Source organism: Bufo gargarizans, chromosome 5 (genome assembly GCF_014858855.1).
Source record: "Bufo gargarizans isolate SCDJY-AF-19 chromosome 5, ASM1485885v1, whole genome shotgun sequence".
Classification (NCBI taxonomy): domain Eukaryota; kingdom Metazoa; phylum Chordata; class Amphibia; order Anura; family Bufonidae; genus Bufo; species Bufo gargarizans.
In genome coordinates this window covers 342,920,783-342,935,568 of record NC_058084.1, presented here as the reverse complement: position 1 = coordinate 342,935,568, position 14,786 = coordinate 342,920,783, and the positions used below count along the sequence as shown (strand labels likewise).

Below are 14,786 nucleotides of genomic sequence, written 5' to 3'. Positions count from 1 at the left end.
CCTCTAAGCTATACCCATGATCTGTGTCCCCCAATGGAATGTACGAGAAAAGGCTGTGTCCCTATGGGGTTAAAGAGCTCAGACAGGTGCTACTAAGTTAGGCCCCATGCACACGGCTGTGAAACACGGCCGTGTGCATGGGGCCTTAGATTAATGAGTGCAGTAGAGGTGGACTTTTTAAAGGCACAGTAACAGGTCTTTGAGAGCCAGAATTCTTGCTGTTTCTCAGGTGTTCAAATACTTATGTTCAGCAATGCAAGACAAATAAATTCTTTAAAAATAATAATGTGATTTCCAGATTTTTATTTTTTATTCTTCTGTCTCTCAATTTCAGGCCCCTTCATGATTTGTAAGTGGGAGAACTTGCAAAATCGCAGGGTGCTCAAATACTTCTGTTCCTCACTGTATCTATACGACCATTATATCTATACCTCCATATAAATTATAGTGGTCCCTCAAGATACAATGGCCTCAGGATACAATATTTTCAACATACAATGATCTTTTCTGACCCATTGTAAGTTGAAACCAGACTCCACATACAATGTCTCTGACTCAGATCAAGACCACTTCTCTGGTTAAATTGCTGTATTAGTTGCAGGTTCGCAGCTATTCCTGGATGTTATATGTAAGGACTTGTTTTGTCTTAAGTTATCTGCTTATTTTTCTTAAATCCACATTTTCTTTCATCTTGGATGACATTTTGGGGCTTTGAAAAAAATTACTCAAGTTACAATGGTTTTAACATACAATATTAATTGGTTCCACCGACCATTGTAACTTGAAGGACCACTATATATGTATATATTTCTCCTACAATCTATAACAAGCCTCTTCACGTTTAGAATCACTACATACAACACATCCCTCTGAGTAAAATAAAAATTACACACACTACACGTGTTAAAGCACACACACACACACACCCCAAAAAAATTCAAAATTGGCCCATTCATCCCAGAGTCTATTCAGCTGAGGAGGCATACGCCATCTGTGCCTCTGAAACTACGCTGCCAGTGAGGGACAAGGGGATGCCACATTACTCTACACTTCCCTTTCCTCCGCATAATCCAGTATTGAGGGACCCTCAAGGAGACACCCCAGGAGAGAAGCTGAAACAACCCCCCATGGTTTATGACCCCTAAATTCCAGAGTATGTGGCCATCTCTGGACTCCAGATTGACCGTACAGGCATCAGAGGATTATTTTAAAAATTGCTTCTATTAATGCTGGCTCAGCCAGCCCCAGTACTGTATGGGAAACCATGAAAGCCTATATAAGAGGCATTTATATCAAATTGATTAGTGCCCACAAAACTAATAGCAGGTCGTTTCATATTGAGCTCTCCAATAGAGTTCAAGCTACGGAGGCTGTGTATGTGGATAATCCAACAGAGGCAAATGCTGCAAGTTGGCTAGAAGCGCAGAAATTATTAAAAAGAGCACCAAACTCATAGGGCGGGAGAGAAAATGTTCTTCACACAACAAAAATATTATATGGAAGGAGAGAAGGTTGGTCACCTCTTAGCCACAGTCATCAGGGCGCAGGAAGGCCCCTCATGTATCCCTAATATCACGGATACGCAGGGGACTCTGGTGGGGGGTGATGAGAGGGTGCTTGGCGTGTTTCATGCACACTTTGCGGAGGTCTACAGGTCCAGGCTTCAGGTTATGGTGGGAGAGAGAGATTGCTATCTGCAGGCGGTTCAGATGTCATGTTTGACGGATGACCATAGGAAGATGCTAGACGGAGATCTTCAGCTAGAGGAATTAGAATTGGCAGTGAGGTCTATGCCCAATGATAAGGCGCGAGGGGGTGATGGGCTGCCAGTAGAGTTTTACAAAAAACATCAGGAGGTCCTCCTTCCGCACCTCTTATCGGTGTTCCAGGACTCTTATAAGACTGGAGTGCTGCAGAGTTCCATGAGAGAAGCTATAGTTGTAGTTCTTCCAAAACCCGGCAAAGACCCTACTAAAGTAGATTCGTATAGGCCCATCTCCCTTCTCACAGTAGATGTCAAAATATTGGCTAAGGCTCTGGCTAATAGATTGGTATCTGTTATCTCACATATTATTCATGAAGACCAGTGCGGGTTTATGCCAGGAAAGGCCACTTCCTTTAACTTGCGCCGGCTGTTCCTTAATCTGCAGATACAGACATTATCAGTGGGGGAATGTCCAGCGGTGATCTCGCTTGACGCTGCCAAAGCCTTTTACAGTGTTGAGTGGGACTACCTGTGGGCGGTCATGTCGAAATTGGGGTTTGGCCCAGTGTACATCAAATGGGTACAGCTACTATATAGCCAGCCAAGAGCCCGACTCAGGGTAAATGGGAAACTTTCGCCTGTGATGGCGTTGGAGAGGGGAACTAGGCAGGGCTGTCCTCTGTCGCCCCTCCTCTTCGCCATTGTAATTGAACCATTGGCTTGTATGATGCGGTCTACTCCATTGATTAGGGGCATGGGGAGAGGGGAGGTGGAGGAAAGAATTTCGCTATACGCGGATGACATGCTTCTGTATATTGGTGATCTGGCTTTATCGATAGACCCAATTATTTCCTTAATATCGGACTTTGGCAGACAGTCGGGTCTATATATCAACTGGGATAAATCTGTCATCCTTCCGCTGTCCCCTCTGCCTCAATCTCTATGTTTGGATCACATTAAACTTAAAGTGGTATCGTCATTTAAGTACCTTGGTGTGGAGGTTTCCACTAGACCCCAGGCATATATTGTAGATAACTTGATACCATTACTGGCCAAATTTAAAATGAAAACAGCTATATGGAACAAACTTCCTCTGTCGGTGATAGGCAGGGGGAATCTTATCAAAATGATTTTTATGCCACAACTATTGTATGTTCTACATAATTCACCAATTTGGATAGCCCAGCACCACTTTCACAAAATACTGCAGATTTTCCGGTCTTTGGTGTGGAGGGCCAAGCGCAGTAGGATCCGGTACGAAATCCTACAGAGAGGCAGGGACATGGGTGGCTTGGCTCTGCCAAACCCCTATCTCTACTTTTTGGCAGCTCAACTACAGCATTTTAAAGGTTGGGGGAATATAGTGTGGGCAGGGAGAAGTGGAGAATTGGTTAAGTGGGTCGCTGGTTGAAATCCCCCAATACTGGTATTAGAAAAGGAGGTGGCAGTGTCAGTAAGGGATCTCCCGATTTTTTAATTGATGCGAACTGTGTGGACTAAGTCTAGGGAGGTTTTAAATGTGGCAGGATTATTAGATCTGTCGCCAATATGGAACAATCCCAATCTGAAGGAGGTGTCTCAATTGTCAGGTTTCCAAAGTTGGGAGCGCAAGGGATTGTGGAATGTGGGTCAATTGTACTCCTAGGGAGTGTTAAAGCAATTTGAACAATTATGTACAGAGTTTGAGTTGAACTCCAGACAATTTTACAAATACTTACAGCTTAGACATGCCTTAAGCTCACAAGTAAAAATTGGACCGTTGGTCCTCGCCTCCCATCAGGTGTTGTCCAATCTGGTGGTGGTGGGGACCTCCAGAGGAGGGATCTCTAGAGCCTACGGGGCAATGCAGGAAAGGCATCTGGAAAAGTATCCACTATTAATTAAGAGCAAGTGGGAGAAAGATGTGGGCCCGATCTCGGATGCTCAGTGGGTAGAGGTATTGGAGTTAACTCCAACACAGTCTATGAGTGAGGCGGCTAGATTGTCCCAGATTTTTATTTTGCATAGAGTATACAGGTCGCCACTCTTTTTGCAGATGATAGGGTGTTGCCCTGACTCATTATGTCCGAAATGCAGGACGGAAGACGCTGGGCTGTTCCACATGATCTGGCAACGCAACACGCTACATAGGTACTGGTCTAAGATAATAAAACTGATTAACAAAATATACTGCACTACATATACACTAGATGCAAGAATGTGCATACTCGGACTATTTGACTCTGAGTCTTTGCAACCACCCATTAAGATGGGTATCAACAGAATCCTGTATCAAGCTCGGAAAACCATCGCTGCTAAATGGATTCAGTCGTCTCCTCCTAGTTTTGCTGAATTTGTGGCTAGGATGAATGTGGTTATACGGCTAGAAAGGGGAACGTATTTGAAGAGAAACTGTTTGTCGAAATTCAACTCCGTATGGGGACCGTGGATAGACAAATCAGGAGTGTGCAGTCAATGGCTGTCCTTGCACTGTGGTAGCTGGACTGTTCTAGGTCGTTCTTAAAGCAAGGGTGGCGTTTATGTGCTTGCAACTATTAATGTTTATCTGTCGGTCAAAGAAAGGTGTACAGGGAGTGTGCTGATATCTCCTTTTTCTTGAATACTGGGGCCAAGATTATTGACCGTACATGTCACTCATTGGAAAATGTGGGGGGAGTTCAATGTTGTTTCTCTTACTTTTGCTATTGAACCATTGTTGTCATTTTGGCTAGTCTGTCTATGGGCTTGGTATTGCGGGTCTGCCGACGTCTCCGTTGTCTCCACTATTGAATTCATTACTGTGATTTGTGCATTTGCACATATTCTAATGTATCTAACTATTATGTTAGATTTGCTGCTCTTTTCCTATAATGTTGGGGTTATGGGGGATTTTGTTACTGTATTTTTTGAATACATTTGTACTTACTTTTACTTCAATAAAAATTATCTGATTTAAAAAAAACTGCTTCTAACATTATAAGCCTTCAAACATCCAAAAAACTAAAATGACATTCAAAATGATGCCAAAATAAAGTAAAGTAGACATGTGGTAAATATCATTATTTGCATAACAAGAGAAACGTTAAATTTAGAAAATAGCTAATTATATATAATGTGTCAGGAAGTACAATGTGTCAGGAGGAAAAATTTTCAAAATGACTTAGATGAGTAAAAGCATTCCAAAGTTATTAAAAGGGAATGTGTCTTCAGAAAATGACCTGCTGTTTAAATCATTTTTAGGTTTAACAACGAAGCCGCTGCCAGGAGTCCGCAGCGCATCAGGCTGAGCCTAGTGCGCAAGCGCAGGATCTGGCAGATGGCACTGAGGTGAGGAAGGTGGCACTGGGCACCAGACGGCGAGGGGTGCAGACGGGCACCCTGGATTAACGTAAAACCCCTTGGGCACCTTAGGTAGGCGAGTGACAGCTTATAAAAACCATTTTTTGGGGCTAATAGAGCCACAAGCAGGTTTAATAAGGGCAGTTTAGGATACATGTTATTAGCACCGACATGGCCATATGTTTAGCTTATAGCGCACAAATCTGATGACAGAATCCCTTTAAGGAAGGGGGTAGTGTGATGGTCAGAACCGTATCCAACTGTAGTGTAATTACCCCACCTATGGAGGGGGTAATGCCTACGGTAAGCACTGCACTCACTCCACCTATGAAGGGGAGAAACATATACAGCAAGTACTGTATCCCAAGGTAGTGCAAGTACACCACCTATGGTAATGCACACGGCAGGAACTGAATCCAATGGTAGAGAAGTTACGCCCCTTATGGAAGGGTGTAATGCATATGATGAGTCCTGTACCTGGTGGGAAGTGCAATTCCTCCACCTATGTAAGGGGGCAATGCATACGGTAAACACTGCAACCAGTGATAATGCCATAACACCACCTATGAAAAGAGGCTAATGCATACGGACAGTACTGTTCCCAGTGGAACTGCAATTCCGCCACCTACAGAAGGGGGACCGCCTATGGCTGGCACTGAGACCAGTGCTAGTGTGGTTAGTCCACCTAAGGAAAGAGGTAATACATAAAGGTAAGTACTGTATCCAGTAGTAGTGCAAATGCGGCTTAAGGAAAGGGGTAATGCATGCAACCAGTACTGCTGGCTAGCATGGACTCAATCTTGGAAGATTGAATCGGATTCATTTCAGAGTCCGAATAACTGATCGACCCCCCCCCCCCCCCCCCCTCAGGGAGGAAGGGTTCTGAGCATGACCCTAGGGAGGAAGGGTGGGGGTGCGGAGGTGAGCAAGGAGGAAATATGTCCTGCTTTAATTCATATGCAAATGAGCACTCGCAAGAGCCCAGGGGAAGCGTTCAGTGTGTAGGTGCCCAGCCTGCTCTGCCTTCTTTTCACTTTACTCCTCCCCAGCCTCTTCCTTTGCCCTATCGATGAGGCAAGAGACTTGGAGGGAGGGCAAGGCAGAGACTGGGGAGGAGTAAATTCTGCTGCACGCACCATGTTTGTACATTACAACCTGTGAGGCAGACTGGTTAAACACATGCATGGTTTCACTTACCTGAAACTTTGCATTAGTGTTGGTAGACTAGGATTCTACCACTTTTGGATGAATCTGAATATGTTGGCTTTTTGTGACATTTTTTGAGTTCCTGATTGCCACCTGTAATAGAATGTGTGAGCTCCACTAAGGCCACATGAAGAAGGCCAACAGTAATGCGAGACTATGTGCCATTATTGAAAGTGGCGGCACATGAAGAACTGCGTTAGGCTCCATTCACACGTCCGCAATGTGTTTTGCGGAGACACGGATCCGCAAAACACGGAAAGCGGCAATGTGCGTTCCGCATTTTGCTGACATAATAGAATATGCCTGTTCTTGTCCGCAATTGCGGACAAGAATAGGACATGTTCTATTTTTTTGCGGAAACTGAAGCACGGATCCGCAAATGTGGATGCGGACAGCACATTCTGTCTCCATAGAGAATGAATGGGTCCGCACCCTTTCCGCAAAATTGCGAAAAGGATGCGGACCCATTTTGCGGACATGTGAATGGAGCCTTACACAACTAATCCAAACCCGGATTCATCGATTGTGCCAGAATCCATAATTAATCCAAGTTTGTTTTATAATACAGTTCTGCATAGGCTGCTATTTAAACCAATGGCGCATGCATGAGACTCAGTCTCGCGTTACTGATACTTATCCCATATGGAGCACTGGTAAGGAGGGGGAACCGCCCACCATTCAAGCTAAGCTCCATGAACCCACAGCCAATCAATAGTGAGGCAGCCACCACCTGAATTACTCACTTCGGGGTGAGGAGCAGAGTCAGGGCTTTTCCCCGCAGGCTTATCTTTAGGGGCAAAAAAGTCTGAAGAACAAGCTAGAAAAACATGCAACTAAAGCACCACCAATAAGCTTGTAAAATACGATAAAAAACAAAACATGAATTTCATGGTGTAATTTTCACATAAAGGCAATATAAACAGAGTGGCAGCACTCTAGAAAGCATAGGGAAGCTTTAAGCTAGGACTACACTGCAACTTTTTGATTTTAACTATTGAACTACAGCTGTAGTCCAGATGAATGTATTCAGTTGAATGCAATCTTGTGGGCTGCAGCTATAGTTCAACAGTTAAAAAGCAATCAGTTGCGCTACAAACAGTCGCGGTGTAGGCCCTAGGCAGTAACCAGTTGGTTCTGCTCTGCCATAACATACGACCAGAATCTGACCAATATTCAAACACTTACATCAACCTGTGGAGAGACAAAGTTAGGCCATTGCGGAGGTGGTGGTGCCTACAAAAAAAAAAAAAAAGAAACGATTTATCTATATCTTTTTATAAATTATAGGTTGTAGAAGTTACAAATACCCTTAAAATAGACACTTTACTTGGTATTGGTAATATCCGGGTCCCACTGGTATCGGATACATGATCTGTGTGTTGCTTGGGTAAGGACAAGTCTAGAACATAAAAATGGCTTTAGAACACACAAAGGATCACCCTAAGGCATTGTACATGTGAATTGAATGAACACTTCCTGCTACCACGATTCAATATTACATATCGTTAGATAACATACAATACAACTGCTCAACCGGGTTTTATTTTTTAGATGTCACTACACATACCGTACATATAGACACCTTTTGCCCCTACTGACAGAGGATCTCAAAACCAGAGGAAAACGCTTTAGTTTTGTCCCCATTCATTGTCAATGGGGACAAAACGGAACAAACTGACACGGAGAGCACCAGAATGCATTCCGTTCCAGTTTGCTGCATTCTGTGACTGGATACAACTGCTGAAAGCTGCGGCTTTGTGTCCGGCATGCGAAAACCATACAAATCAATGGTGCCAGATGCGGGGGTATTTCAGACACAAGAAAACTGATTCGGCACCTATCTACTTACAACGATTCTAGTGCTGGATCCAGTTTCTTCATTTTTGATATAATAAACCTGGATCCCTTCTGAACTGATGCAGCCGTTTGTATGATTCAAACAGATGTCTTTTTGCTGTGGTCTTGAGATCCCCTGCCGGATCTCAAAACCGGACACCAAGAGCGCATACGTGAAAGTAGAAAGCACTGTATGGTTTCAGGAGGAAACTGGTAAGTACTTACATGAACAAATCCTACAACGCGGCTCCAATTCTCGCCACCAGACTCTTCACACTGCTGCAGTGGTGACGTCAATAGTTTATCCAACAAAGCCAGTGACTGATTGCATCAGTCACTTCTTGTCAATGTGACGTCATCGCTGCATCTAGGTAGCCACATCAGCCAGAAGAACCGGAATGGCATTGTGTGATTTGTCAAATAAGTACTTACTCGTTCCTTACTGCAGGTGGATCCCCAGGGTTGTTCGCTTTCCTCCTGAAACCAGACAATTGGTTTTATATTTTATAAGCTCTGGGGCACTGTCATTTCGGAGGCAGACACCTCCTTCCTCATTGATGGCACACTAAGATGCGTGTACAATATGGAAGCTGCAAAAAGACCAAACCCCTTCCACAGACTGTGGGCAGCAAGTGGAAGAACTTCTTAGGCTACTTTCACACTAGCGTTGTTTAAATCCGGCATTCAATTCCGACACTGGAACTGCCCGCTGGATCCGGAAAAAAGTGTGAAAACGGATTACATTTGAAGCCTGATCAGGATTTTGATCACAATGAAAAAAATGCATTGGAAAAAACTGATCCGCCATTTATGGACTTTAACTTTTTTTCAAATTTTTCAGGTTTAACATGCAAAAACCAGATCCGGTTTGACTGAACACACTGCGCTGGATCCGGCGTTAATGCAAGTCAATGGGAAAAAGGCCTGGTCAGGCGTTCAGTCAAAGTGTTCAGGTTTTTTGGCCGGAGGTAAAAATACAGCATGCTACGGTTTTCTGAAAAGCCTGATCAATCAAAACGACTGAACTGAAGACATCCTGAACGGATTACTCTCCATTCAGAATGCATTAGGATAAAACTAATCAGTTATTTTTCGGATTTAAGCCCCTAGGACGGAACTCAGCACCGGAAAAGAAAACCGCTAGTGTGAAAGTACCCTAAGTGCTCATCATGCTGCAAATAGACAGCCAACTCTGCAGTGCTGATGCAATGCAAAAAATTCACAGGTACTGTATATGCCATCCACATGTATATGGAAATCCACAGCACCATCCATAATGGAAAGATGCGCCACTTGTGGCATTACATCAACCGTGGCGCCAAGTGACAATCTTGAGCTCAGAAACAGCAACAATTTCACTGTATAAAACTACAAGTTTTATTTAATCTCTTCCCACAAAAATATATCTCAATCTGGTCAGCTCCTCCTGCTGTATAACCTGCAGATTGCACAGCATTTCATGGTGACAGGTTCTCTTTAAGATCAGCTTCTCGGCTGGATATAACAGTGCGCAGCATCCCAGTGACCAATTACAAAAGCAAGGTCGCCCTCCCTAATATACCAACTGAATGAATAATGGCAGAAGAAATGTACCAGAAATTCGCTTAACTGCTGGCATCTTCTTCAGTTCTAAGGTTAAATACCTGCATATACTGAGTCACTGGACTAAAAACTGGTGCCTGCTGAATATATGGATCAGATACAGGAGGGCTCCACATGCTGGGATAGGGAGGCGCAGGAGTGTTAATGACAACTGGTCTTGGCTGTACATAGGTGCCTATAAGCAGAGAAACAACACAGTTCATTTCCACCTTCTCAAATCATTCAAAATAAGATGCAAAGATATACTTACACACATTATGCTTTCTTATGGCTGGTCCAAGCTTCAGTTTCTTTCCGTGAAAATTGATCTGTGACTAAAGGGTAAAAAGAGTCATTACTTCAAGGAGTTCTCTCAATATCAGATGATCAGAAGCATAGAGGGGGAGGGGGACTCCGAAGTGTCAGAACCTTGAGTAGTAGGGAGTAGAGTTACTACTTTTACTATTTTACACTATTCTGATTTAAAGAAATTTAAAAAGGATCTGGCATTACTCCTGACATGCCTGTTTTAAGAACTTCATGCATTCCCCATGTAATAATACTGGAGCATCTTTTCTTATTGCTCTATGTTGTCCCATTCCTTTATTATTTCTACTAGAAGTTATGAATGAATTACTAGCAGTCTGCAGTAAGGGTACAGAGGGGTGGTAACTAGTTGGGGGGGGGGTGTCCCAGCACAGACTCGCTCTATTCAGTTAGTGTTGCCATTGTGTCACAGTACGGTCCACCGTGACGTGGATTGCCGTGCAGGCTGTCTGCACGACGTTTGCATACTGGCTGCGGTGTCCTGTGTAGGCTGGTTGCTTTTGGCTGCCTGCGGTGTCTGGTGTGAACCTTGCCCGTGTGTGTGTACCCCTTTGACAGTTTCTGTATGTTCACTGGTTGCCATTATGTAACTGCGCCCGTTATGTATTCTGTCCTAGTCCTATCTGGCAATGTTTTACTGCTTGTTCCCTGGAGGGGGAATGCCTACTCAATCTGAATCTGTATCCGATTCTGTACCTGCTGTCTTTGCTTGTACTTGTGGTACCATTGCTGGTATGTTCTGTTATGCCTGACCAGCTGCCACTGATTTGATGTTACTCTTGGCGTCGCCCCTGGAAACTACCATGGCTCAAGTCTATCCTCACCACACGAGGCGCTAGTGAAAACCAGGTGTTTCTTAGTTACGCCCCTCCAGTGAGTAGCCAGTCAGTGGCAATAGTGGGTTCACACCTGCTGGTCCGTTAAACATTCTCAGACTGAGAAGGTACACAACCCCAACTGGTTACCGCTCCTCTGTCCCCTTACTGCAGACTGCTAGCAATTCATTCATAACTTCTAGTAGAAATAAAGGAATGGCACAGCATACAGTGATAACAATAAATGCTCCAGAATTTTTATTACATATGAAATTAGGGGTGCACCGAAATGAAAATTCTGGTCCGAAACCGAAAATTCAGGATGCCCCTTGACCGAAACCGCCTTTTTGCCCAAATACCTTTTAAAATACTTTTTTTAAAATGATTTTCTTAATAATTCTTTTTCATGAATTTAATAAATCATATTACCCACCCACCCCATAACAGTGCCATCCACAGACCCCCCCACCTCATAAAAGTGCCATCCACAGACCCCCCCCCCCCCCCCCCCCCATTGCTGCTCCAGTACAGACTAGTTATAAAATGTGTACAATTAATAGAAAATAGCAGGGAGGGACTGGGAGGAGGAGCTGGGGGCCGATGCGTTCACTGTTCTCCGGCCCCCAGCTCCAGTAGTTATAAAATGTGTACAATTAATAAGGATTCTATTCATGAGGCCCCCTCTGCAGTAGAACATTCAATATAGCCACATCCTACTCACAGGGCTGTTATCTTAAAGGGGTTGTCCGGGTTCAGAGCTGAACCCGGACATACCCTTATTTTCACCCCGGCAGCCCTCCTGAGCCTGGCATCGGAGCATCTCATGCTCCGATGCGCTCCCGTGCCCTGCGCTAGATCGCGCAGGGCACAGGCTCTTGTGTTTTCAATAACACACTGCCGGGCGGTAACTTCTGCCCAGCAGTGTGTTCGGTGACGTCACCGGCTCTGAGGGGCGGGCTTTAGCTCTGCCCTAGCCATTTTACTGGCTAGGGCAGAGCCAAATCCCGCCCATCAGTGCCGGTGACGTCACCGGGCTGCCTGTCAGCCCCATAGAGAGCCCGATATGTCACCGGAACTCAGAAAAATGCCTTTGCCCTGCGCGATTTAGTGCAGGGCAAAGGAGAGCATCGGAGCATGAACTGCTCCGATGCTCATGTCAGGGGGGCTGCCGGGGTGAAAATGGAGGGATGTCCAGGTTCAGCTCTGAACCTGGACAACCCCTTTAATGCTGGCCGGCCGGGCAGACGAGCGGCAGCGTCACGACTGACGTCACATGCCTGCGCCGCCTCCTTCATTCAGAAAGTAGGCCAGGCACATGACGTCAGTCGTGACGCTGCTGCTCGTCTGCCCGGTCGGCCAGCATTAAGATAACAGCCCTGTGAGTAGGATGTGGCTATATTGAATGTTCTACTGCAGAGGGGGCCTCATGAATAGAATCCTTATTAATTGTACACATTTTATAACTACTGGAGCTGGGGGCCGGAGCACAGTGAACGCACCGGCCCCCAGCTCCTCCTCCCAGTCCCTCCCCGCTATTTTCTGCCGATATGTACAAATATCGGCCGAAATGGATTAGGCTCATTTTCGGCCGATATTTTCGGTGCACCCCTATATGAAATGCATGAAGCTAGTGAGGTGAACGGTCCTCTAAGTGGCTGGAAAGTCATTTTAAAGCACGACTATGTGAAGTCATAAGAGCCAAATCGTAACTTATGATGGTGAGCAAAGATACGCTACTCACTGCTCCATTGGTATAACAATACCTTATTTTATTACCCAAAAGTGCACATATTCCCAAGCTGGGATTCACATATAGACAGCAATCACGGAGAATGCCAAGTCTTTGGCATATCCTCATCGTGCGCAATATCTCGAAGACCACGCTCCTTAAACATGAATGATTAAGGGGCTATGGTATCATAGTAACAGCACGAGTGATGAGGATATGCTGAAGACTTGTACAGGATGTCTGTCTAAGTCTATCCCGACAGAGTATGTGCACTTCTGGATAATAAAAGGTGTTTTATACTGATAGAACAGTGAGTAGCGCATCTCTGCTCATTATCACAAGTTATAATATGGCTTTTATGACTGCACATGCTTGTGACTGAAAGGACTTTGTATATGGAGCATGGTGAAAATACAGTGCAGGAGCCCATCAAGACTAAATGGCGCATTTTTATCCTACATTATTATGGAAAGCCCCTTTAATTTGCCATTTGACTAATTCCTTACATCAGCTTTCAACCTAAACCCCCAATGTTGCCCCTGGGATTGGTACGTGTGTAAACACTACCTGTATCTGAACTGAGAGGATGATGCTAAGGAAGCAGTCTCTGGGTAAATCGTATGACCACTGCCATCTATAAGATATATGCATGCAGCAACCATCTCATGAGAGGCTTTCAATATTGAGGAGCTGCGGAGAGGAGTTTAAGCCCTTCATACACCAATAAACATCTGTTTATGGCCGTTCAGAAATTTAATCAGAAAGTGGCCAACCTTTTACTAAATGTTTTTTTAGTTGCACCATTGTAGTAAAGCATACTTACTTCTACTATTTTCTGGACATCAACATCGTCACAATAGGAAACAAAGCCATATCTAGGAAGAGATAAAAATCAAGCTGAATGAAAGCAAGCACATTATGCAAACCCGATTTTAGCCCCCACTATCTTCTTAGTGAGTTGTCTGTCTATGCCCAAGTGCTTTATTCACATCAATACTGCTCAGTACTTCTCTATAAAGTCCTATATGGTGGTGCTGGAGAGCAAAACTTTTTTATTCCACCATTTGCAGTCTATTGGAGACATCATGGCAGCTAGTCACCACCTACTAGCTAAGTGAGAACTGAAAATTACAGATGGGGAAACTGATAGATATAAAATTGTGCAACTCCCTCTGCCATCACGTTATGGTGGAGATCCAAAAACCTGTTCCTCAAACAGTGTCTGATCCACTTTGAGTTGCATGGGCAGTAGTTTCCCTGCTGTCTGATGAGGCCCTTGCTTGGGCAAATCCTATTTGGTAACATGGAGGTTCAGAGACCACTAATCTGCAGTCTTTCCTGGCAACCTTCCGGCTGGTCTTTGAAAAGCCCGGCTGCACGTCCTCTGCAGCATCAGCTCTGCTGCGTCTATGACAGGGTTCCTCGTCTGTGGTTCAGGGGTGGTGATTTATACTATTTTGGTGTATTTTCCCCCAATTTTTTTTTACAGTTTAATTAATAACCATTTCCCCCTTAGGGGTAGAACCTGGAATCTTTTAATCCCTCGTCCTATTCACCCTGATAGATCTCTATTAGGGTGAATAGGACTTTACACTCTCCCTGCTGCCCTGTGCATAGCACACACCGCTGCAGGGAGAATACCATGGCATGCGCCACCAAGGTTTTTAATACTGGAGATGGGGGAGGGCGCACTGCGCCACCAATGATCATTAACATTTAATATACAAATACAGTCGGCGGCAGAAACACATTGCTGGCACTCGACCTCTGACAGGGCGCTGCGATCAGTGGCAGTTAACCCCCTCAGGCGCGGCACCTGGGGGGTTAATTGCCGCAGATTGCAGCACGCTGTCAGAGTCAGGGTGCCGACGATGTGTTTCTGCCGCTTGTATTTATAATGTATTGAGCGTTCGTTATCATTGGCGGTGCAGTGGCCACAGCCCCTTCCCTCCTACACCCCTCTGTGCTCTCAGTGGCAGCAGCAGCACAAGGGGAGGGAGAGACTGCTTCCTTCTCCCCGTGCTGCTGATGGAACATGGCCACACCGAGTGCAGCGCGATCCATGTTCTCTGATACTGGGCTGTGCAGTAGCACAGCCTAGCATCGATAAAAGGCAAATCCCGGTATCGTATCGATACCAGGACAAAAGTATCGGCTGGGTATCGAAAGTTCGATACCCGAAACAACCCTACATACAACCTAATCCGCATTCGAAAGGGCAATGAGTGGAAGACTGCTTTCAACACTCGTGATGGACACTACGAGTATC

At 44.9% G+C, this 14,786-nt stretch overlaps 1 protein-coding gene across 1 annotated transcript in view; it reads right to left on the bottom strand.

Moving 5' to 3' along the window:
• Positions 1-14,786, bottom strand: part of DAZL (deleted in azoospermia like) — a 113,549-nt gene that overhangs the window by 33,998 nt on the left and 64,765 nt on the right. Inside the window, exons 4-8 of the mRNA XM_044295520.1 lie at positions 13,341-13,392; positions 9,918-9,981; positions 9,709-9,842; positions 7,557-7,628; positions 7,415-7,462 (exon numbers count right to left, since the gene is read on the bottom strand). Of these exons, the coding sequence (XP_044151455.1) occupies positions 7,415-7,462; positions 7,557-7,628; positions 9,709-9,842; positions 9,918-9,981; positions 13,341-13,392 (370 nt within the window). The remainder of the gene's footprint in view (positions 1-7,414; positions 7,463-7,556; positions 7,629-9,708; positions 9,843-9,917; positions 9,982-13,340; positions 13,393-14,786) is intronic.